The 14,389-nt window shown below is 41.6% G+C and overlaps 1 protein-coding gene across 1 annotated transcript; it reads left to right on the top strand.

Annotated features, from left to right (window-relative positions):
* The first annotated feature begins 2,667 nt into the window (after positions 1-2,667).
* On the top strand, positions 2,668-7,220 carry LOC107794538 (importin subunit beta-1-like). Its single transcript, XM_016617036.2, has 3 exons — positions 2,668-2,864; positions 3,752-6,175; positions 6,272-7,220. Exons 2-3 carry the CDS (start codon positions 3,765-3,767, stop codon positions 6,468-6,470), a joined length of 2,610 nt encoding a protein of 869 aa, XP_016472522.2. The 5' UTR covers positions 2,668-2,864; positions 3,752-3,764; the 3' UTR covers positions 6,471-7,220.
* The last annotated feature ends 7,169 nt before the right edge of the window (positions 7,221-14,389 follow it).

Raw genomic sequence — 14,389 nt, 5'->3', positions numbered from 1 at the left:
ATTATGTGACCGATATGCGGTCCGCATATTGATTATGCGATCGCATATGCGATCACAAACCATGTTTCGGAGCTACATTTTTGGGATTTTTAAACCCGACCCTATTTTATTAAAACACACCCCATGGACCATTTTGAGCATATTTTTTGATATTTTTAGAGTAAGAGAGAGGGTCCTAGAGGGAGAAGTGATCTTCATTAAATTGTTCTTCAATTCTCACTTAAAATCTTGAAGATTATCAAGAGAGGCGCCTAGGTCTTCTTCCTACGAGGTAAGATTCTATCACCCAAACTCTTAATTTTAAAATGTAACTAGAATGGGCCATTAGTAAGGTAATTCATGGGGATGAGAGTGCTTACTTTGCATGCATGTGTTCCTAAGGTATGTGGGAAATTTGTGAGCTAAAAATGATAGAGAATGGGTTGGGAAAAGATGGAATCTTCCACAAAGAGGGGCTTAAAACATTGATACACACCTAGTGTTTGATAATATACTCAAATGAGCTAAAACCATGTTCATCTTCCTAATTTTGGTTCAATTTTATTATATTGCTAAAATAGATTGAAGTGGCTAATATTCTGGAACATCTTAGAGTTTTAAGGAGCTCAATTAAGGTATGCTGTCTAAACCCCCATTCTTCTTAGAATCGAATCCCACGGCGTTCATGTAATTAGAGTAAGTCCTTGATCATTATTGAATTGGCTTTTCCTAATGTGGTTGTGTTGAAGGATGTGTTGTTCAATGTGTATGCTAAATGCTTCATCATGTCATCTTACCATTTGAGAATATGTTCAAAATGTGGAATATGTGTTAGGAATGTTAAGGCTTCATGTCAAGATTGAAATAAAAGTTGTTGTGCCAAATTGTATGAAAAGCCTCTATGTGCCTAAGATTCCTAAATTGCTCATATGTGAATTTAATGTCTTGAATGGGAAGCCTTATTATTGTTGATAATGATATTGAATGTGGAAAAGGGGTCTGGAACTATGGAATACGGCCAAGTGCCAAGAATGACTTTGTAATTATTAAGAAGTACAATGTGAGATGATTTACTAATGAAATTGTGGTAATGTATCAAATGAGATGGCCTAACCGATCGGGCTGAGATCGGACTCCGTGTAAGAACATGGTGATATTGTGGATGCAACTGTGGTAATGTCTCAAATGAGATGGCCTAGCCGATCGGGCCGTGATCGAACGCCATGTCGCACACATGGTGGTACTGTGCTGGAAAGTTGTAATGAAATTGAGGTAATGTCTCAAATGAGACGGCCTAGCCGATCGGGCCGAAATCGGACTTCGTGTAAGAATACAGAGGTATTGTGAATTATGAAATATCGGTACTAACGATCACCCAATCTAATAATATGAAAATTGACTTGGAAAACGTATATGATCATTAACTTGTTATTTTAATATTATTTGATTCTTGACTGTTCCTCTTGTATTATTATTATTCGTTCTATTGAGTTGGTGTTTAGCTATACATACTAGTGCTATTCGACGGTACTAACTTCCCTTTTACCGGGGGCGCTACATCTTTAAATGGATGCAGGTGGTTATATAGCAGACAACGTTGATCGTAGATAGTGTTGCATCCTCTTCTCAGCGGACTCGGTGAGCCCCATTTCATTCTGGGGTCATGTATTGTACCTTTTGTTTATATTATGGTCACTTTTGAGGTATAGCCGGGGCCTTGTTGCCGGCACCATCCTTACTCTCTTTTGTATCTTTAGAGGCTTCGTAGACACTATGTGGGTTGTACATGGGTATTGGAAATGTTAAACAGGTTATGTTGTGTTTGATCACTTGTTCCACTTGAACTATAAGAAATGTGTATTTTGAGACTTAAAGGCGCAATGACTAATGAAATGATTTAGGATTGTATGAATGAAACTCCTACTGTATAATTAATGAAATCACGTCTTCTCTTGATCATGGGTTAATTGGGTAGAAAGTATCTAACATGCTTGCTCGGCCGGGTTCACTCGGTTGAGCGCCGGTCGCGCTTCCCGAGGATGGGGCGTGACACTGGTGTAGGATGGATCCCGAATAAAGCGTAGCCGATAATAGAGATTTAGAGGTTTGACATCGGATAGAATTTAATGAGCAGCCGTTATAGAGAATATTTGCATTCAAAGCCAGCCGTTATACACCCATCAATGACGCTTTTATTCTCATTCAAGAGACGCTTGATTTGTGGACCTTGTCTCCCGCAAGAGAGCTATAAATAAGAGGATTTACAACTATTGTAGGACATAAAATATTCTGCACACTAAGCCGTACTTTACTATTTTACGCTCAATCTAATAGCTTTATCATCGCTTTATCATTGCTTTCACTTCTGTTCTCAGAAAGACCGAGTTCGGAGTCAGGCTTGTTATTTTCTTTAATTTCAGCCATTAATCTTATTTTTGTTCTTATTTTCTTTATCTATAAACTACGCTATAAATCCAACTGTACGGATAAATAAAATTATTTTAAAATTAACTAATCGCGTGAAGTACAAACAATTTTACTAGTAATTGATATTACAGGCGTATATTTTGCCCTTTTCCGTAAATAAAGCAGTATGTAACTCGTCATTTGGTTGGGGCCCAAAGCCAGGCTGGTCCCGGAAAGGAGATTACTACCCAATTAATTAAAAATAATTGCAAACTGCTATTAGGAGTATTAGATTAGATTTGCATAATCAATACCAGCGCGTCCTCCTCCTCCTTTCTCTCTCTCTCTCTTCCCCCTCTCATCGCTCATTCTTTCTCTCTCTCTCTCTCTCTCTTCCCCCTCTCATCGCTCATTCTCTTAGGGTTACAGAGGGGGCGCCGGTTTTTTGTTCTGTTAGTCGCAATCTTTGCAAGTTTCAGGTAATTCACTCTATTTTTCTTTGCAATAAAATACTTTATTTATTTATTAAAAATGGAATAGGGTTCTATGAAACTGATGATTTTGATGCTTAATCTATGACTTTAACTGATCTATTCGGTTGTGGTCCAATTTCTAACTTTGATCTTCTTATTTCCATGTGTCATTGTTTTTTACTGCATTCAGTGGACTGATTTTTTTGGTGGGACAAACCCAAAGAATCCTTTTTGACTGCAATCTGAAAGCTACTTAGATCGGTAGCAGCCTTAGTAAATACATTTAACTTTTCGAGGTTACGGTCTCATGGGCCTCGGACTAGATGCATTTGTGTGAGCTCATTGCTATATATCCACTGTAATTTATAGTAATAATTTCAAAGTCTGCAGCTCCTTAAACTGCTTTGGTGAGTCTTTAATCTTTGACTGGTTTGCATGATGGACGACGGATGCTGATTGGTTTGGAAGTTGTAGACTTGCTTTTGGTTAAGGGTCTGATCGCAAAATTTCACTATTCATGGTACTCAACTTTCTCAAAAGATTCAATTTTGAGTCCATTGTCAGGTTATATCTAGGCTTTAGGTGGATTTTCTTGGTTCTTCAAATAGTTTTCTGTATTTATCTCTTTCTTTAGCGGTTATTCAGTGGACATGCATTTGGCACTGTTTGCAATTACTACATTTAGACTATTTTTAATTGATCTAATGCTCTTCTTTATTCAGCAGCACAGCCTCTACTCTATTTCTTTGTTTCTTTCCTTTTATCTGGCTGTACATTGACTTTAACATTTTTATGATATTCTAATGGATTGAGGGATAATATTAGTTTCACTGCATTTTATTATGATTATACCGTGAGTCTTAACCTATGGAGGATGGTGTCGTTACTTGCAGTAACAATATAGCAATGGAAGTCACCCAGTTTCTTCTCAATGCTCAATCAGTTGATTCAGCAGTACGAAAACATGCTGAAGAAACATTGAAACAGTTTCAGGAACAAAATCTTCCTGGTTTCCTGTTGTCTCTATCTGGAGAGCTTGCTAGTGACGACAAGCCAGTTGATGGTCGTAAGCTAGCAGGTTTAGTACTAAAAAATGCCTTGGATGCTAAGGAACAGCATACAAAATTTGAGCTTGTGCAGGGATGGCTCGCACTCGATGCGGCTGTCAAGAACCAGATTAAGACATGTTTGTTACAGACCCTTTCTTCTCCTGTGTCTGATGCTCATTCAACTGCTTCACAAGTCATCGCCAAGGTTGCTGGCATTGAGCTGCCCCAGAAGCAGTGGCCTGAACTGGTTGGGTCACTCTTGTCGAGCATTCACCAAGTCCCTGCACATGTTAAGCAGGCTACTTTGGAGACTCTGGGATATTTATGTGAAGAAGTCTCTCCTGATGTTTTGGACCAAGATCAAGTAAATAAAATACTTACAGCTGTAGTTCAGGGTATGAATGCAGAAGAAGGGAACAATGATGTGAAGCTTGCTGCTACCCGAGCATTGTATAATGCTCTTGGGTTTGCTCACGCAAATTTTAACAATGACATGGAGCGTGACTTCATAATGAGAGTTGTTTGTGGGGCCACTCTATCTCCAGAAGTAAAAATTCGGCAAGCTGCTTTTGAATGTTTAGTTTCAATTTCGTCAACTTACTACGACAAGTTAGCTCCATACATCCAAGACATCTTCAATATTACAGCAAAGGCTGTTAGAGAAGACGAGGAGCCTGTTGCTCTTCAAGCCATTGAATTCTGGAGCTCAATCTGTGATGAGGAAATTGATATCTTAGAAGATTATGGGAGTGATTTAACAGGAGATTCTGAAGTTCCTTGCTATTATTTCATCAAGCAGGCTCTCCCTGCACTTGTCCCTGTGCTATTGGAGACACTTCTTAAGCAAGAAGAAGATCAGGATCAGGATGAAGGTGCATGGAATCTTGCAATGGCTGGAGGAACTTGCCTTGGTTTGGTTGCCAGAACAGTAGGGGATGATATTGTCCCACTTGTTATGCCATTCATCGAAGAAAACATTACTAAGCCTGATTGGAGGCAGAGAGAGGCTGCCACTTATGCCTTTGGTTCCATTTTGGAAGGTCCTTCACCCGACAAGTTAACACTCATTGTCAATGTTGCTCTGAATTTCATGCTTATTGCATTGACAAAGGATCCTTATAGACATGTGAAGGACACCACGGCATGGTCACTGGGAAGGATATTCGAGTTCCTTCATGGTTCAACAGTTGAGACTCCAATTATTACTCCAGCAAACTGCCAGCAGATTGTAACTGTTCTACTTCAGAGTATGAAGGATGCTCCAAATGTTGCTGAAAAAGCCTGCGGTGCTCTTTATTTTCTTTCCCAAGCTTACGAAGATGTGGGCATACCATCTCCCTTGACACCTTTTTTCCAGGAAATTGTGCAATCTCTTCTTACAGTTACACACAGAGAAGATGCTGGTGAGTCGCGACTTAGGACTGCTTCATATGAGACGTTGAACGAAGTTGTTAGATGTTCAACAGATGAAACAGCTCCCATGGTTCTGCAACTTGTTCCCATCATTATGATGGAGCTCCACCAGACTCTTGAGGCTCAAAAGCTTAAAACTGATGAGCGAGAGAAGCAGAGTGAGCTGCAAGGTCTTCTGTGTGGATGCTTACAGGTCATTATTCAGAAACTAGGAGCATCAGAGCCATCAAAATATGTTTTCATGCAGTATGCAGATCAGATCATGAATCTTTTCCTCAGGGTTTTTGCATGTAGAAGTGCGACTGTGCATGAGGAAGCCATGCTTTCTATTGGAGCCCTTGCCTATGCAACCGGCCCTGACTTTGCCAAGTACATGCTTGAATTTTACAAGTACCTCGAAATGGGCCTCCAGAACTTTGAGGAATACCAAGTATGTGCGGTCACAGTTGGTGTCGTGGGTGATATATGCAGAGCATTGGAAGATAAGATCCTACCTTATTGTGACGGTATAATGACTCAGCTTCTCAAGGATCTATCAAGTAACCAGCTGCATCGATCTGTGAAACCTCCAATCTTTTCATGTTTTGGTGACATAGCCTTGGCTATAGGAGAGAATTTTGAGAAGTACTTGATGTATGCCATGCCTATGCTTCAGAGTGCTGCAGAGCTGTCCACTCACACATCTGGTGTTGATGATGAGATGATAGAGTATACAAATCTTCTGAGAAATGGAATCTTGGAGGCTTATTCTGGCATATTTCAGGGCTTCAAAAACTCACCTAAAACACAGCTGCTGATTCCTTATGCACCTCATATCCTGCAATTTCTTGATAGCATTTACGTGGAGAAAGACATGTAAGTATTGCATGATTGATTCTACATTGCGTTTTAGCTCTAGAAGTCATTGGTGGTCTGATATTTTACATCTGCCCCATTTTTTGACAATTTCAGGGATGATTTGGTGATGAAAACAGCTATTGGGGTTCTGGGAGATCTAGCAGATACTCTTGGCAGTAATGCTGGTTCTTTGATTCAACAATCGCTTTCATGCAAAGACTTTTTGAATGAATGCTTGTCATCAGATGACCATATCATTAAGGAATCCGCTGAGTGGGCCCAGATGGCCATCAATCGTGCTATTTCAGTTTGAGGCTGTGCCACTTGGTACATACTTTTTCCTTAGAAGTCCTTGCATGCATATGGTTACGTTGAGTAGGTCCAAGATTGCATTCATGCCAAGTCATTGCCATTTTCTTGACAACGGAAGGAATTAACCTTCAAGTTGTCATTTACTGATGCACCGCTTCTTGAGTTTGCGATTTGGGGGGGGGGGGGATTATTACACCCTGAGCACTGGGTGTTATGTTACTGGTTCGGTATATCGGGATGGGAGGGTATGTTGCTACTATATGCTGAACACACAGGTCAAGCTGCTGGGTTTGTTGGTTTTCTTGTGGGTCTACCTTGTTTTCAAAGAAGAAACCCCCCATGCCATCCTTGTGCTGCCATCTTCTCCACGGGCTTTAAGGGACAGGATATGTGAGTCCTTAAGTTTTGGCAGGTCATGTACTTAAAGCCAAAGCTTCCTTTGATATTGTTCCATATGGCTTTTTTTTTTCCGGGTCGGTCTGTCATTGTATTGGTCTTATTCTAGCTGCATTTACTGCATGTATTTTTACAGTCAAATTGCACACCATCTCATTCATATTTTTTTTGGTGCATATAATAGTGCTGGTTCCACTTTTTATTCATGGCATTCCATGTGCGTCCTTCATATTCTACTTTTTCTTGGTTGTTTACAGCAGTAGGCGTTTTTGCAAGTCAATATTAGAAATACAGTGCATCCACTATGTATGCTTTGCTCTTCTTGCTGTTAAAAGTACAGGTTTTTCCTTTGAAAGGATCATGTGCTTGGCTGTATCGTGTATGTTTTATAGAGCATGATATTTAAATTTTACAAACTCTGGTGGCATGTAAGACATGCTAAATTGATTGAATAGTCACATGTAAGACATGCTAAATTGATTGAATAGTAGGCGACTTGCCATTTCAATGACATTCAGTTTTCAAATGTTCCATTGCCTTCCGATGCACTTTCGACGGTGCTGAATCTCTTGGTGTCTACTATAATCCTTACGCTTGTATCTTACAATCAAACACAACCCACTTATCGTTTTCTATAATCTCAGTTCTTGATCTTTAAAAGAAAATACTCTTTTTGCGAATAGAAACTTAACAATTATGCTCGAAATGTGTTCCATCGTCAACTTCGTGTTATCCTCTAAAGACCAAAAATGGTGCGACTATAACAACTAGTAAGAATTCTGGACCTAGACACCATTAAGAGCCAGAAAGATCCGAACACGTGATAGCATTGACATATATTCGATTTTTTGCAGTGGCTAGACATCAATAGTTCAGAAAATAATCTCTGGATAAGAGGACCGTCTCAAACGCCATATTTAGAGCCCGTTTGGACATAAGAATTTTCACTTTTTTTTTTTGAAAATTTCACTTTTTTTCGAAATCAGTGTTTGGCCATAAAATTTTTAATTTTCACTTGAAGATAAATTTTGGAATTTTTCGAAAATTTGAAGAATTCCAAAAAACTATTTTTTAAAATTTTCACTTAAATCACTCACAAAATTTTAAAAACAACCCAAAATTATATTCATGTCCAAATACAACTCTAATTTTCAAATATCATTTTCACTTGAAATTTCTTTTCACTTTTATTGGAATTTTACGATTCTTATGTCCAAACGCCCACTTAATTGGATGATGTGATTCGAACACTTAACAGGGCAAAAGTGCAAAGATGTGATCTCACTATCAAAATTGTAAATGATATCTCACACAGGCAACAATATGAGACAGGCAGAGAACCAGTTGATGATGAATTACGAAAAATGTTGAAAAGCTAACTTCTTGAGTTTTCGAACTGGGAATAGGGGAAAAATTGGAAGAAAGTACAATAAAAAAGAAAAATAATGGGCGTATATCTTGTTTATTTTATTTTATTTTCTTTTGCAGAAAATGGACGATGGGCAAAATGATGGGTTGGAGGAGCAATGATGGTCAATGGAATTGGGCAAGGGACACAAATAATCAATTTTGGGACTGTTGTTTAAGTTATAGCCGGAGTATGCAAATTTTTCAGAACAACTTCAGATATACTAGGTTGAAGTTGCAAAAATCTATATCAAAAGTTACAAATTTTATCTAAGGTTAGTAGGTCACATACATGACAACTTCAGCCACATATGACTAAAGTTCAGGCATTTTTGCATGCACATCAACCACATATGGTTGAAGTTCATGCATTTTTACATATAATTCAATCACAAATGGCTAAAGTTTAGCTATTTTTTATGCACTTCAACCATATCATTTTTGCATGCACTTCTGTCACATATGACTACAATTCAACCAATTTTTACATGCACTTCAATCATGTGTTGTGTGGTTGAAGTATAAACACTTACGCCTGATGTTAATCCTAAGTAATCTATTTTAAAGAGCACATCTTAGTCATTCTCCTGAAGGGACATAAACTGCCTGCGCAAGGACCACGAGAAGGTTAATTGCCCAAATGCGGAGACACGAGCTTGCACCTAAAGTGAAATCAATTAACTGTGTCACACATGACTGGAGTTCATCCAATTTTTGCATGCACTTCATGTCACGACCCAAACTAACCCCTGTCGTGATGGCGCCTATCGTGGTACTAGGCAAGCCGACTCATTCTAAAACAAACCGATATTTTTCATTTCAAGGATAATTCCAAAGCTATTTAGCTTAAAAACCTTTGTAAATGAGTTCAAATCAAACAAAAGTGCGGAAAAGAAAAGCCCGACATCGGGGTGTCACTAGTCATGAGCATCTACTACAATCTGTCTAACATTATCAAAGCTAACTCAGCCTGAAAAATAGCTAAATACAACTAGAGGAAGATAAGAGAGAGAAGAGCAGGGGCTGCGATCGCCAAACAGCTACCTTGCTATCTCCGAGAAAATCTGCAACCAGAATAATCAACAACCGCTACCGTGTCTAGCTACACCTGGATCTGCACACAAGGTGCAGGGAGTAACGTGAGTACGCCAACTCAGTAAGTAACAATAATAAATAAAGACTGAGCAGTAGTGACGAGCAATAAAGCATATAACGTTTATATCATGAAATCTCAGTAAAATACCTCATGCTTTTAAAATCAGGATTTGAATCAAAATATCTCGTTTAAACCCAGTTCCAGTAAAAATTATTTAAGGATATTTTTCAACAGTTTTCAAACAGAGGAAAAATGCAAAGGTGAGCAAAAATAATGAAATCATAAACAACTTCTCAGGCAAAACATCACTCGTATACAGCCCCTCAGGCAAACCTCACACTCACTCGTGCCACTCGGGCATACCTCACAATCACTCACGCCACTCGGGCATACCTCACAATCACTCATGTCTCCCAGTCACTCAGCATTCAGCACTTGCACTCAGTAGGTACCTGCGCTTACTGGGGGTGTGCACAGACTCCGGAGGGGCTCCTTCAACCCAAGCGCTATATCAAGCCAAATCATGGCATAAATCATTCAGGCCCTCGGCCTATATCAAACATGCTGCGGCGTGCATCCCGATCCCATAAATATCCTCACAAATCAGGCCCTCGGCCTCACTCAGTCATAAACCTCTCAAGTCACTCGGGCATTTCAGTAAAAACAGGGCATTCAGCCCAAAACAATATTTATGCATCAAAATAGAGTCATAAAACTGAGTTATGCAGTAAACGTCGTGGTTTGGTTGGTTTCGGCATCGGTTGCCGAATTTAGAAATTTAGAAGTTCTTAGGCTTGAATCCGAGGGTAATTTGGTGTTTTGATGTTGTTTTGAGTGATTCAAAGGTTCGACTAAGTTTGTATGTTGATATATGACTTGTTGGTATTTTTGGTTGAGGTTCCGAGGGCGTCGGGGTGATTACGGGTGGTTAACGGATTTGTCGAAGTTGGAAAATGCAGCTGAAGCTACTGCTACTAATATTTACGCACCTGCGGAAAGGAAGTCACAGGTGCGGGGTCGCTGGTGAGCATGGAGGTTCGCAGGTGCAAGCAATGTTGGGCTAGGCAGGATGCGCAAGTGCGAGAAGGCTATCGCATCTGCGAGCCCGCAGGTACGAGACCCAGGGCGCAGATGCGCAAGGAAGGAAGAAGGCTGTCTTCGCAGATGCGGCGCACCACGCACAGGTGCGCAAGCGCATGTGCGACAGGTTTGCCGCAGATGCGGAACCTAGGCATTAAGTGACTTGCACAGGTGCGATTGTTGTGACCGCATGTGCGGTCGCGCGGGTGCAAGTAAAAGGCCGCATGCGAGAAGCCTGGGCAAAAGGTACATATTGCACACTTCGCGAATTTTGGTGCATTCTTCACCATTTCTATTTGGTTTTGGAGCTTTTGGGAGAGATTTAAAGAGGGAATCAAGGGGGTTTTCATTGAGATAAGTTACTTGATCCCTAATACTCGTACATATGGTGATTTTTCGTTTTTTAATCATGTAATTAGTGAAAATGAGGGGTTAGGGCATGTGATTTTTGGAGAAGTAATTTAAGGATTTGAAGGACCAAACGATGTCGGATTTTGATGAATATAGTATGGTTAGACTCGTGAGTGAATGGGCTTTCTAGTTTTATAAATTTTGTCAGATTTCGAGACGTGGGCCCAGGGGCCGAGTTTGAGCCAATTTCGGATTTTGGGCTAATTTGATAGTTTTTCTTGTGGAATTCATTCCATTAGCATATATTGATGGTATTGTACTGATTGTGAATAGATTCGGAGCACTCAGAGGCCGAGTCCAGAGGCAAGAGCATTGCGGGGTAGAGATTTGACCGGGTTGAGGTAAGTAACAATTGTAAATCTAGTACTGAGGGTATGAAACCCCGAATTTTTGTATCATTTTACTATTTTTGAAGTGACGCACATGCTAGGTGACGAGCGTGCACTATTGGGGATTGTGACTTGGTCCATCCCATAGCAACTGTGAAGTTTCACATTTTGTTGAAGCTATATGATACTTATATGTTTTAGAAAGAGTTTCTATAAATTGGGCTGAAAGCCATGTTTTGGGCCTTGTGCCAGTGTTGTTTGGACCCTTAGGGGCCTTTTCTTACTCCTCTCACTGTTTTCGATTGAAAATCTATACTCAGTCATGGTTATACTTGTTTACTACATAACTCAGTTTTATGACTCTATTTTGATGCATAAATGTTGTTTTGGGCTGAATGCCCTGTTTTTACTGAAATGCCCGAGTGGCTTGAGAGGTTTATGACTAAGTGAGGCCGAGGGCCTGATTTGTGAGGATATTTATGGGATCGGGCTGCACGCTGCAGCATGTTTGAAATAGGCCGAGGGCCTAAGTGAATTATGCCATGATTTGGCTTGATATAGTGGTTGCGCTGAAGGAGCCCCTCCGGAGACTGTACATACCCCTAGTAAGCGCAGGTACCTACTGAGTGCGAGTGCTGAGTGCTGAGTGACTGGGAAGCATGAGTGATTGTGAGGTATGCCCGAGTAGCATAAGTGATTGTGAGGTATGCCTGAGTGGCATGAGTGACTGTGAGGTATGCCAGAGAGGCACGAGTGACTGTGAGGTTTGCCCGAGGGGGTGTATACGAGTGATGTTTTGCCCGAGGGGCTGTTTATGATTTCATCATTTTTTCTCACCTTTACGTTTTTCCTCTGTTTGAAAACTTTTGAAAAATATCATTAAATGATTTTTACTGGAACTGGGTCTAAACGAGATATTTTGATTCAAATCCTGATTTTAAAAGCATGAGGTATTTTACTGAGATTTCATGATATGAACTTTATATGCTTTATTGCACGTCACTACTGCTCAGTCTTTATTTATTGTTATTACTTACTGAGTTGGCGTACTCACGTTACTCCCTGTACCTTGTGTGCAGATCCAGGTGTAGCTGGACAAGGTAGCGGTTTTTGATTATTCTGGTTGCAGATTTTCTCGGAGATAGCAAGGTAGCTGTTTGGCGATCGCAGCCCCTGCTCTTCTCCCTCTTATCTTCCTCTAGTTTTATTTAGCTATTTTCCAGGCTGAGTTAGCCTTGATATTGTTAGACAGATTGTAGTAGATGCTCATGACTAGTGACACCCCGATGTCGGGCTTTTCTTTTTCGCACTTTTGTTTGATTTGAACTCCTTTACAAAGGTTTTTAAGCTAAATAGCCTTTGAGTTATCCTTGAAATGACAAATATCGGTTTATTTTAGAATGAGTCGGCTTGCCTAGTACCACGATAAGCGCCATCACGATAGGGGTTAGTTTGGGTCATGACAGATTGGTATCAGAGCCTAGGTTACATAGGTCTCACGAGTCATGAGCGGGTTTAGTAGAGTCTTGCGGATCGGTACGGAGACGTCTGTACTTATCTTTGAGAGGCTGCAGAACCTTTAGGAAGATTCCACATTCTTGAATTCTTGTCGTGCGAATCTGTTGATTCTAGTAACTAAACATTTGTTGTTTCATTCTCTCACAGATGGTGAGGACTCGTAGTACCGGTCAGGAGGGCCAGCCACCACTACCAGCAGCCAGAGGGTCGCGAAAGGTCGAGGCCGCGGTAGAGGCTGTGGTAGGGGCAGAGGTTCAGCCTGTACTGCAGCTGGGGCAGTACCGACAGATCCACCAGTTGTCCCAGATCAGGACCAGAATCCAGTTGTTGATGCACCAGCTCAGGCACCACCTGTGCCTTTTGTGATTCCAGGCCTTTAGGAGGCCCTAGCTCAGATTATGACAGCGTGTACTGACCTTGCTCAGGCGGTCTCTATCTCGACGGCCGCAACCACTTCTCAGGCCGGGGGAGGCACAGGCACTCAGACTCCCATCGCTCATATACCTGAGCAGGTTATTCAGGGACTCCAGACACCGGGGGCACCACCAGCCCAGCCGATTGCAGTTGCTCAGGTTTATGTGGTTCCTGCTATGCCTGAGGATGATCAGCGTAGGTTGGAGAGGTTTGGGAGACTCCAGCCACCACCTTTCAGTGGCACAGAGAGAGAGGATGCTCAGGACTTTTTGGACCACGTATTCTGGAGACTTATGAGGTCTCCTTCACTACTTTTCAGTTTTCTGGGGCTGCACTCAGATGGTGCATGACTTACGAGAGGCGTAGGCCTGTTGGCGCAGCACCCCTTACTTGGCAGCAGTTCTCTATAGTCTTTTTGGAGAAGTTCGTGCCTCGATCCCGCAGAGAGGAGCTGCGTAGACAGTTTAAGCAGCTTCGCCAGGGTGATGTGTATGTGACACAGTATGAGATGCGGTTTTCCGAGTTGGCCAGTCATGCGATCTGGTTGGTTCCCACTGATAGGGAGATGATCATGAGGTTTATTGATGGTCTCACTTTTCAGCTACAGTTGCTTATGACCAGAGAGAGGGTGTCTGGTGCTACCTTTGATGAGGTTGTCGACATTGCTCGACAGATTGAGATGGTTCGCGATTAGGAAAGGGTTGAGAGGGAAGCCAAGAGGCCTCGTGGATAGGGTGGATTCAGCGGTGCTCCTTTTGGGGGTCAGTTTCAACACGGTAGATGTCGTCATTTCAGGCAGGCTTAGTCAGATCGGCCATTTCACCGTGGTGCATCATCTGGCCATGGTTCTCACAGTTCTCATCAGGGCCACTCATCACTTAGTGCCCTTCCAGCTCAGAGTTCGTCACGTGCTCCACCTGTTCAGGGCTATTCCATGCCAGGTTCTTCTACCAGTTATCTCGGTGCTAGGGGTTCCCTTCAGTTCCCACCACCAGCACCAGGGAGTTGTTTTGAGTGTGGGGAGTTTGGGAATATGTGGAGGCATTATCCTCATCATCATGGAGGTCTATCTCAGCAGAGGAGTCAGCCTCTGACTTCAGCACCAATTACCTTACCACTCGCCCAGTCAGCTCGGGCTGGAGGTCAGTCAGCTAGGGGTCTCCCTAGGGGGGAAGGCAGATTAGGGGGTAGCCAGGCCCATTTCTATGCCCTCCCTGCCAGACCAGATATTATTGCTTCAGATGCTGTGATTACAGGTATTGTCTCAAT

This window comes from Nicotiana tabacum, chromosome 24 (assembly GCF_000715075.1).
Source record: "Nicotiana tabacum cultivar K326 chromosome 24, ASM71507v2, whole genome shotgun sequence".
Classification (NCBI taxonomy): domain Eukaryota; kingdom Viridiplantae; phylum Streptophyta; class Magnoliopsida; order Solanales; family Solanaceae; genus Nicotiana; species Nicotiana tabacum.
Note: the sequence above shows the minus strand (reverse complement) of the source record. Positions and strands in the feature narration are given on the sequence as shown.

Coding starts and splice junctions, on each gene's coding strand:
- LOC107794538 (XM_016617036.2), top strand. CDS start 3,765: ATGGAAGTCACCCAGTTTCTTCTCAATGCTCAATCAGTTGATTCAGCA. Junction 6,176..6,271: donor ATTTACGTGGAGAAAGACAT/GTAAGTATTGCA, acceptor TGACAATTTCAG/GGATGATTTGGTGATGAAAA.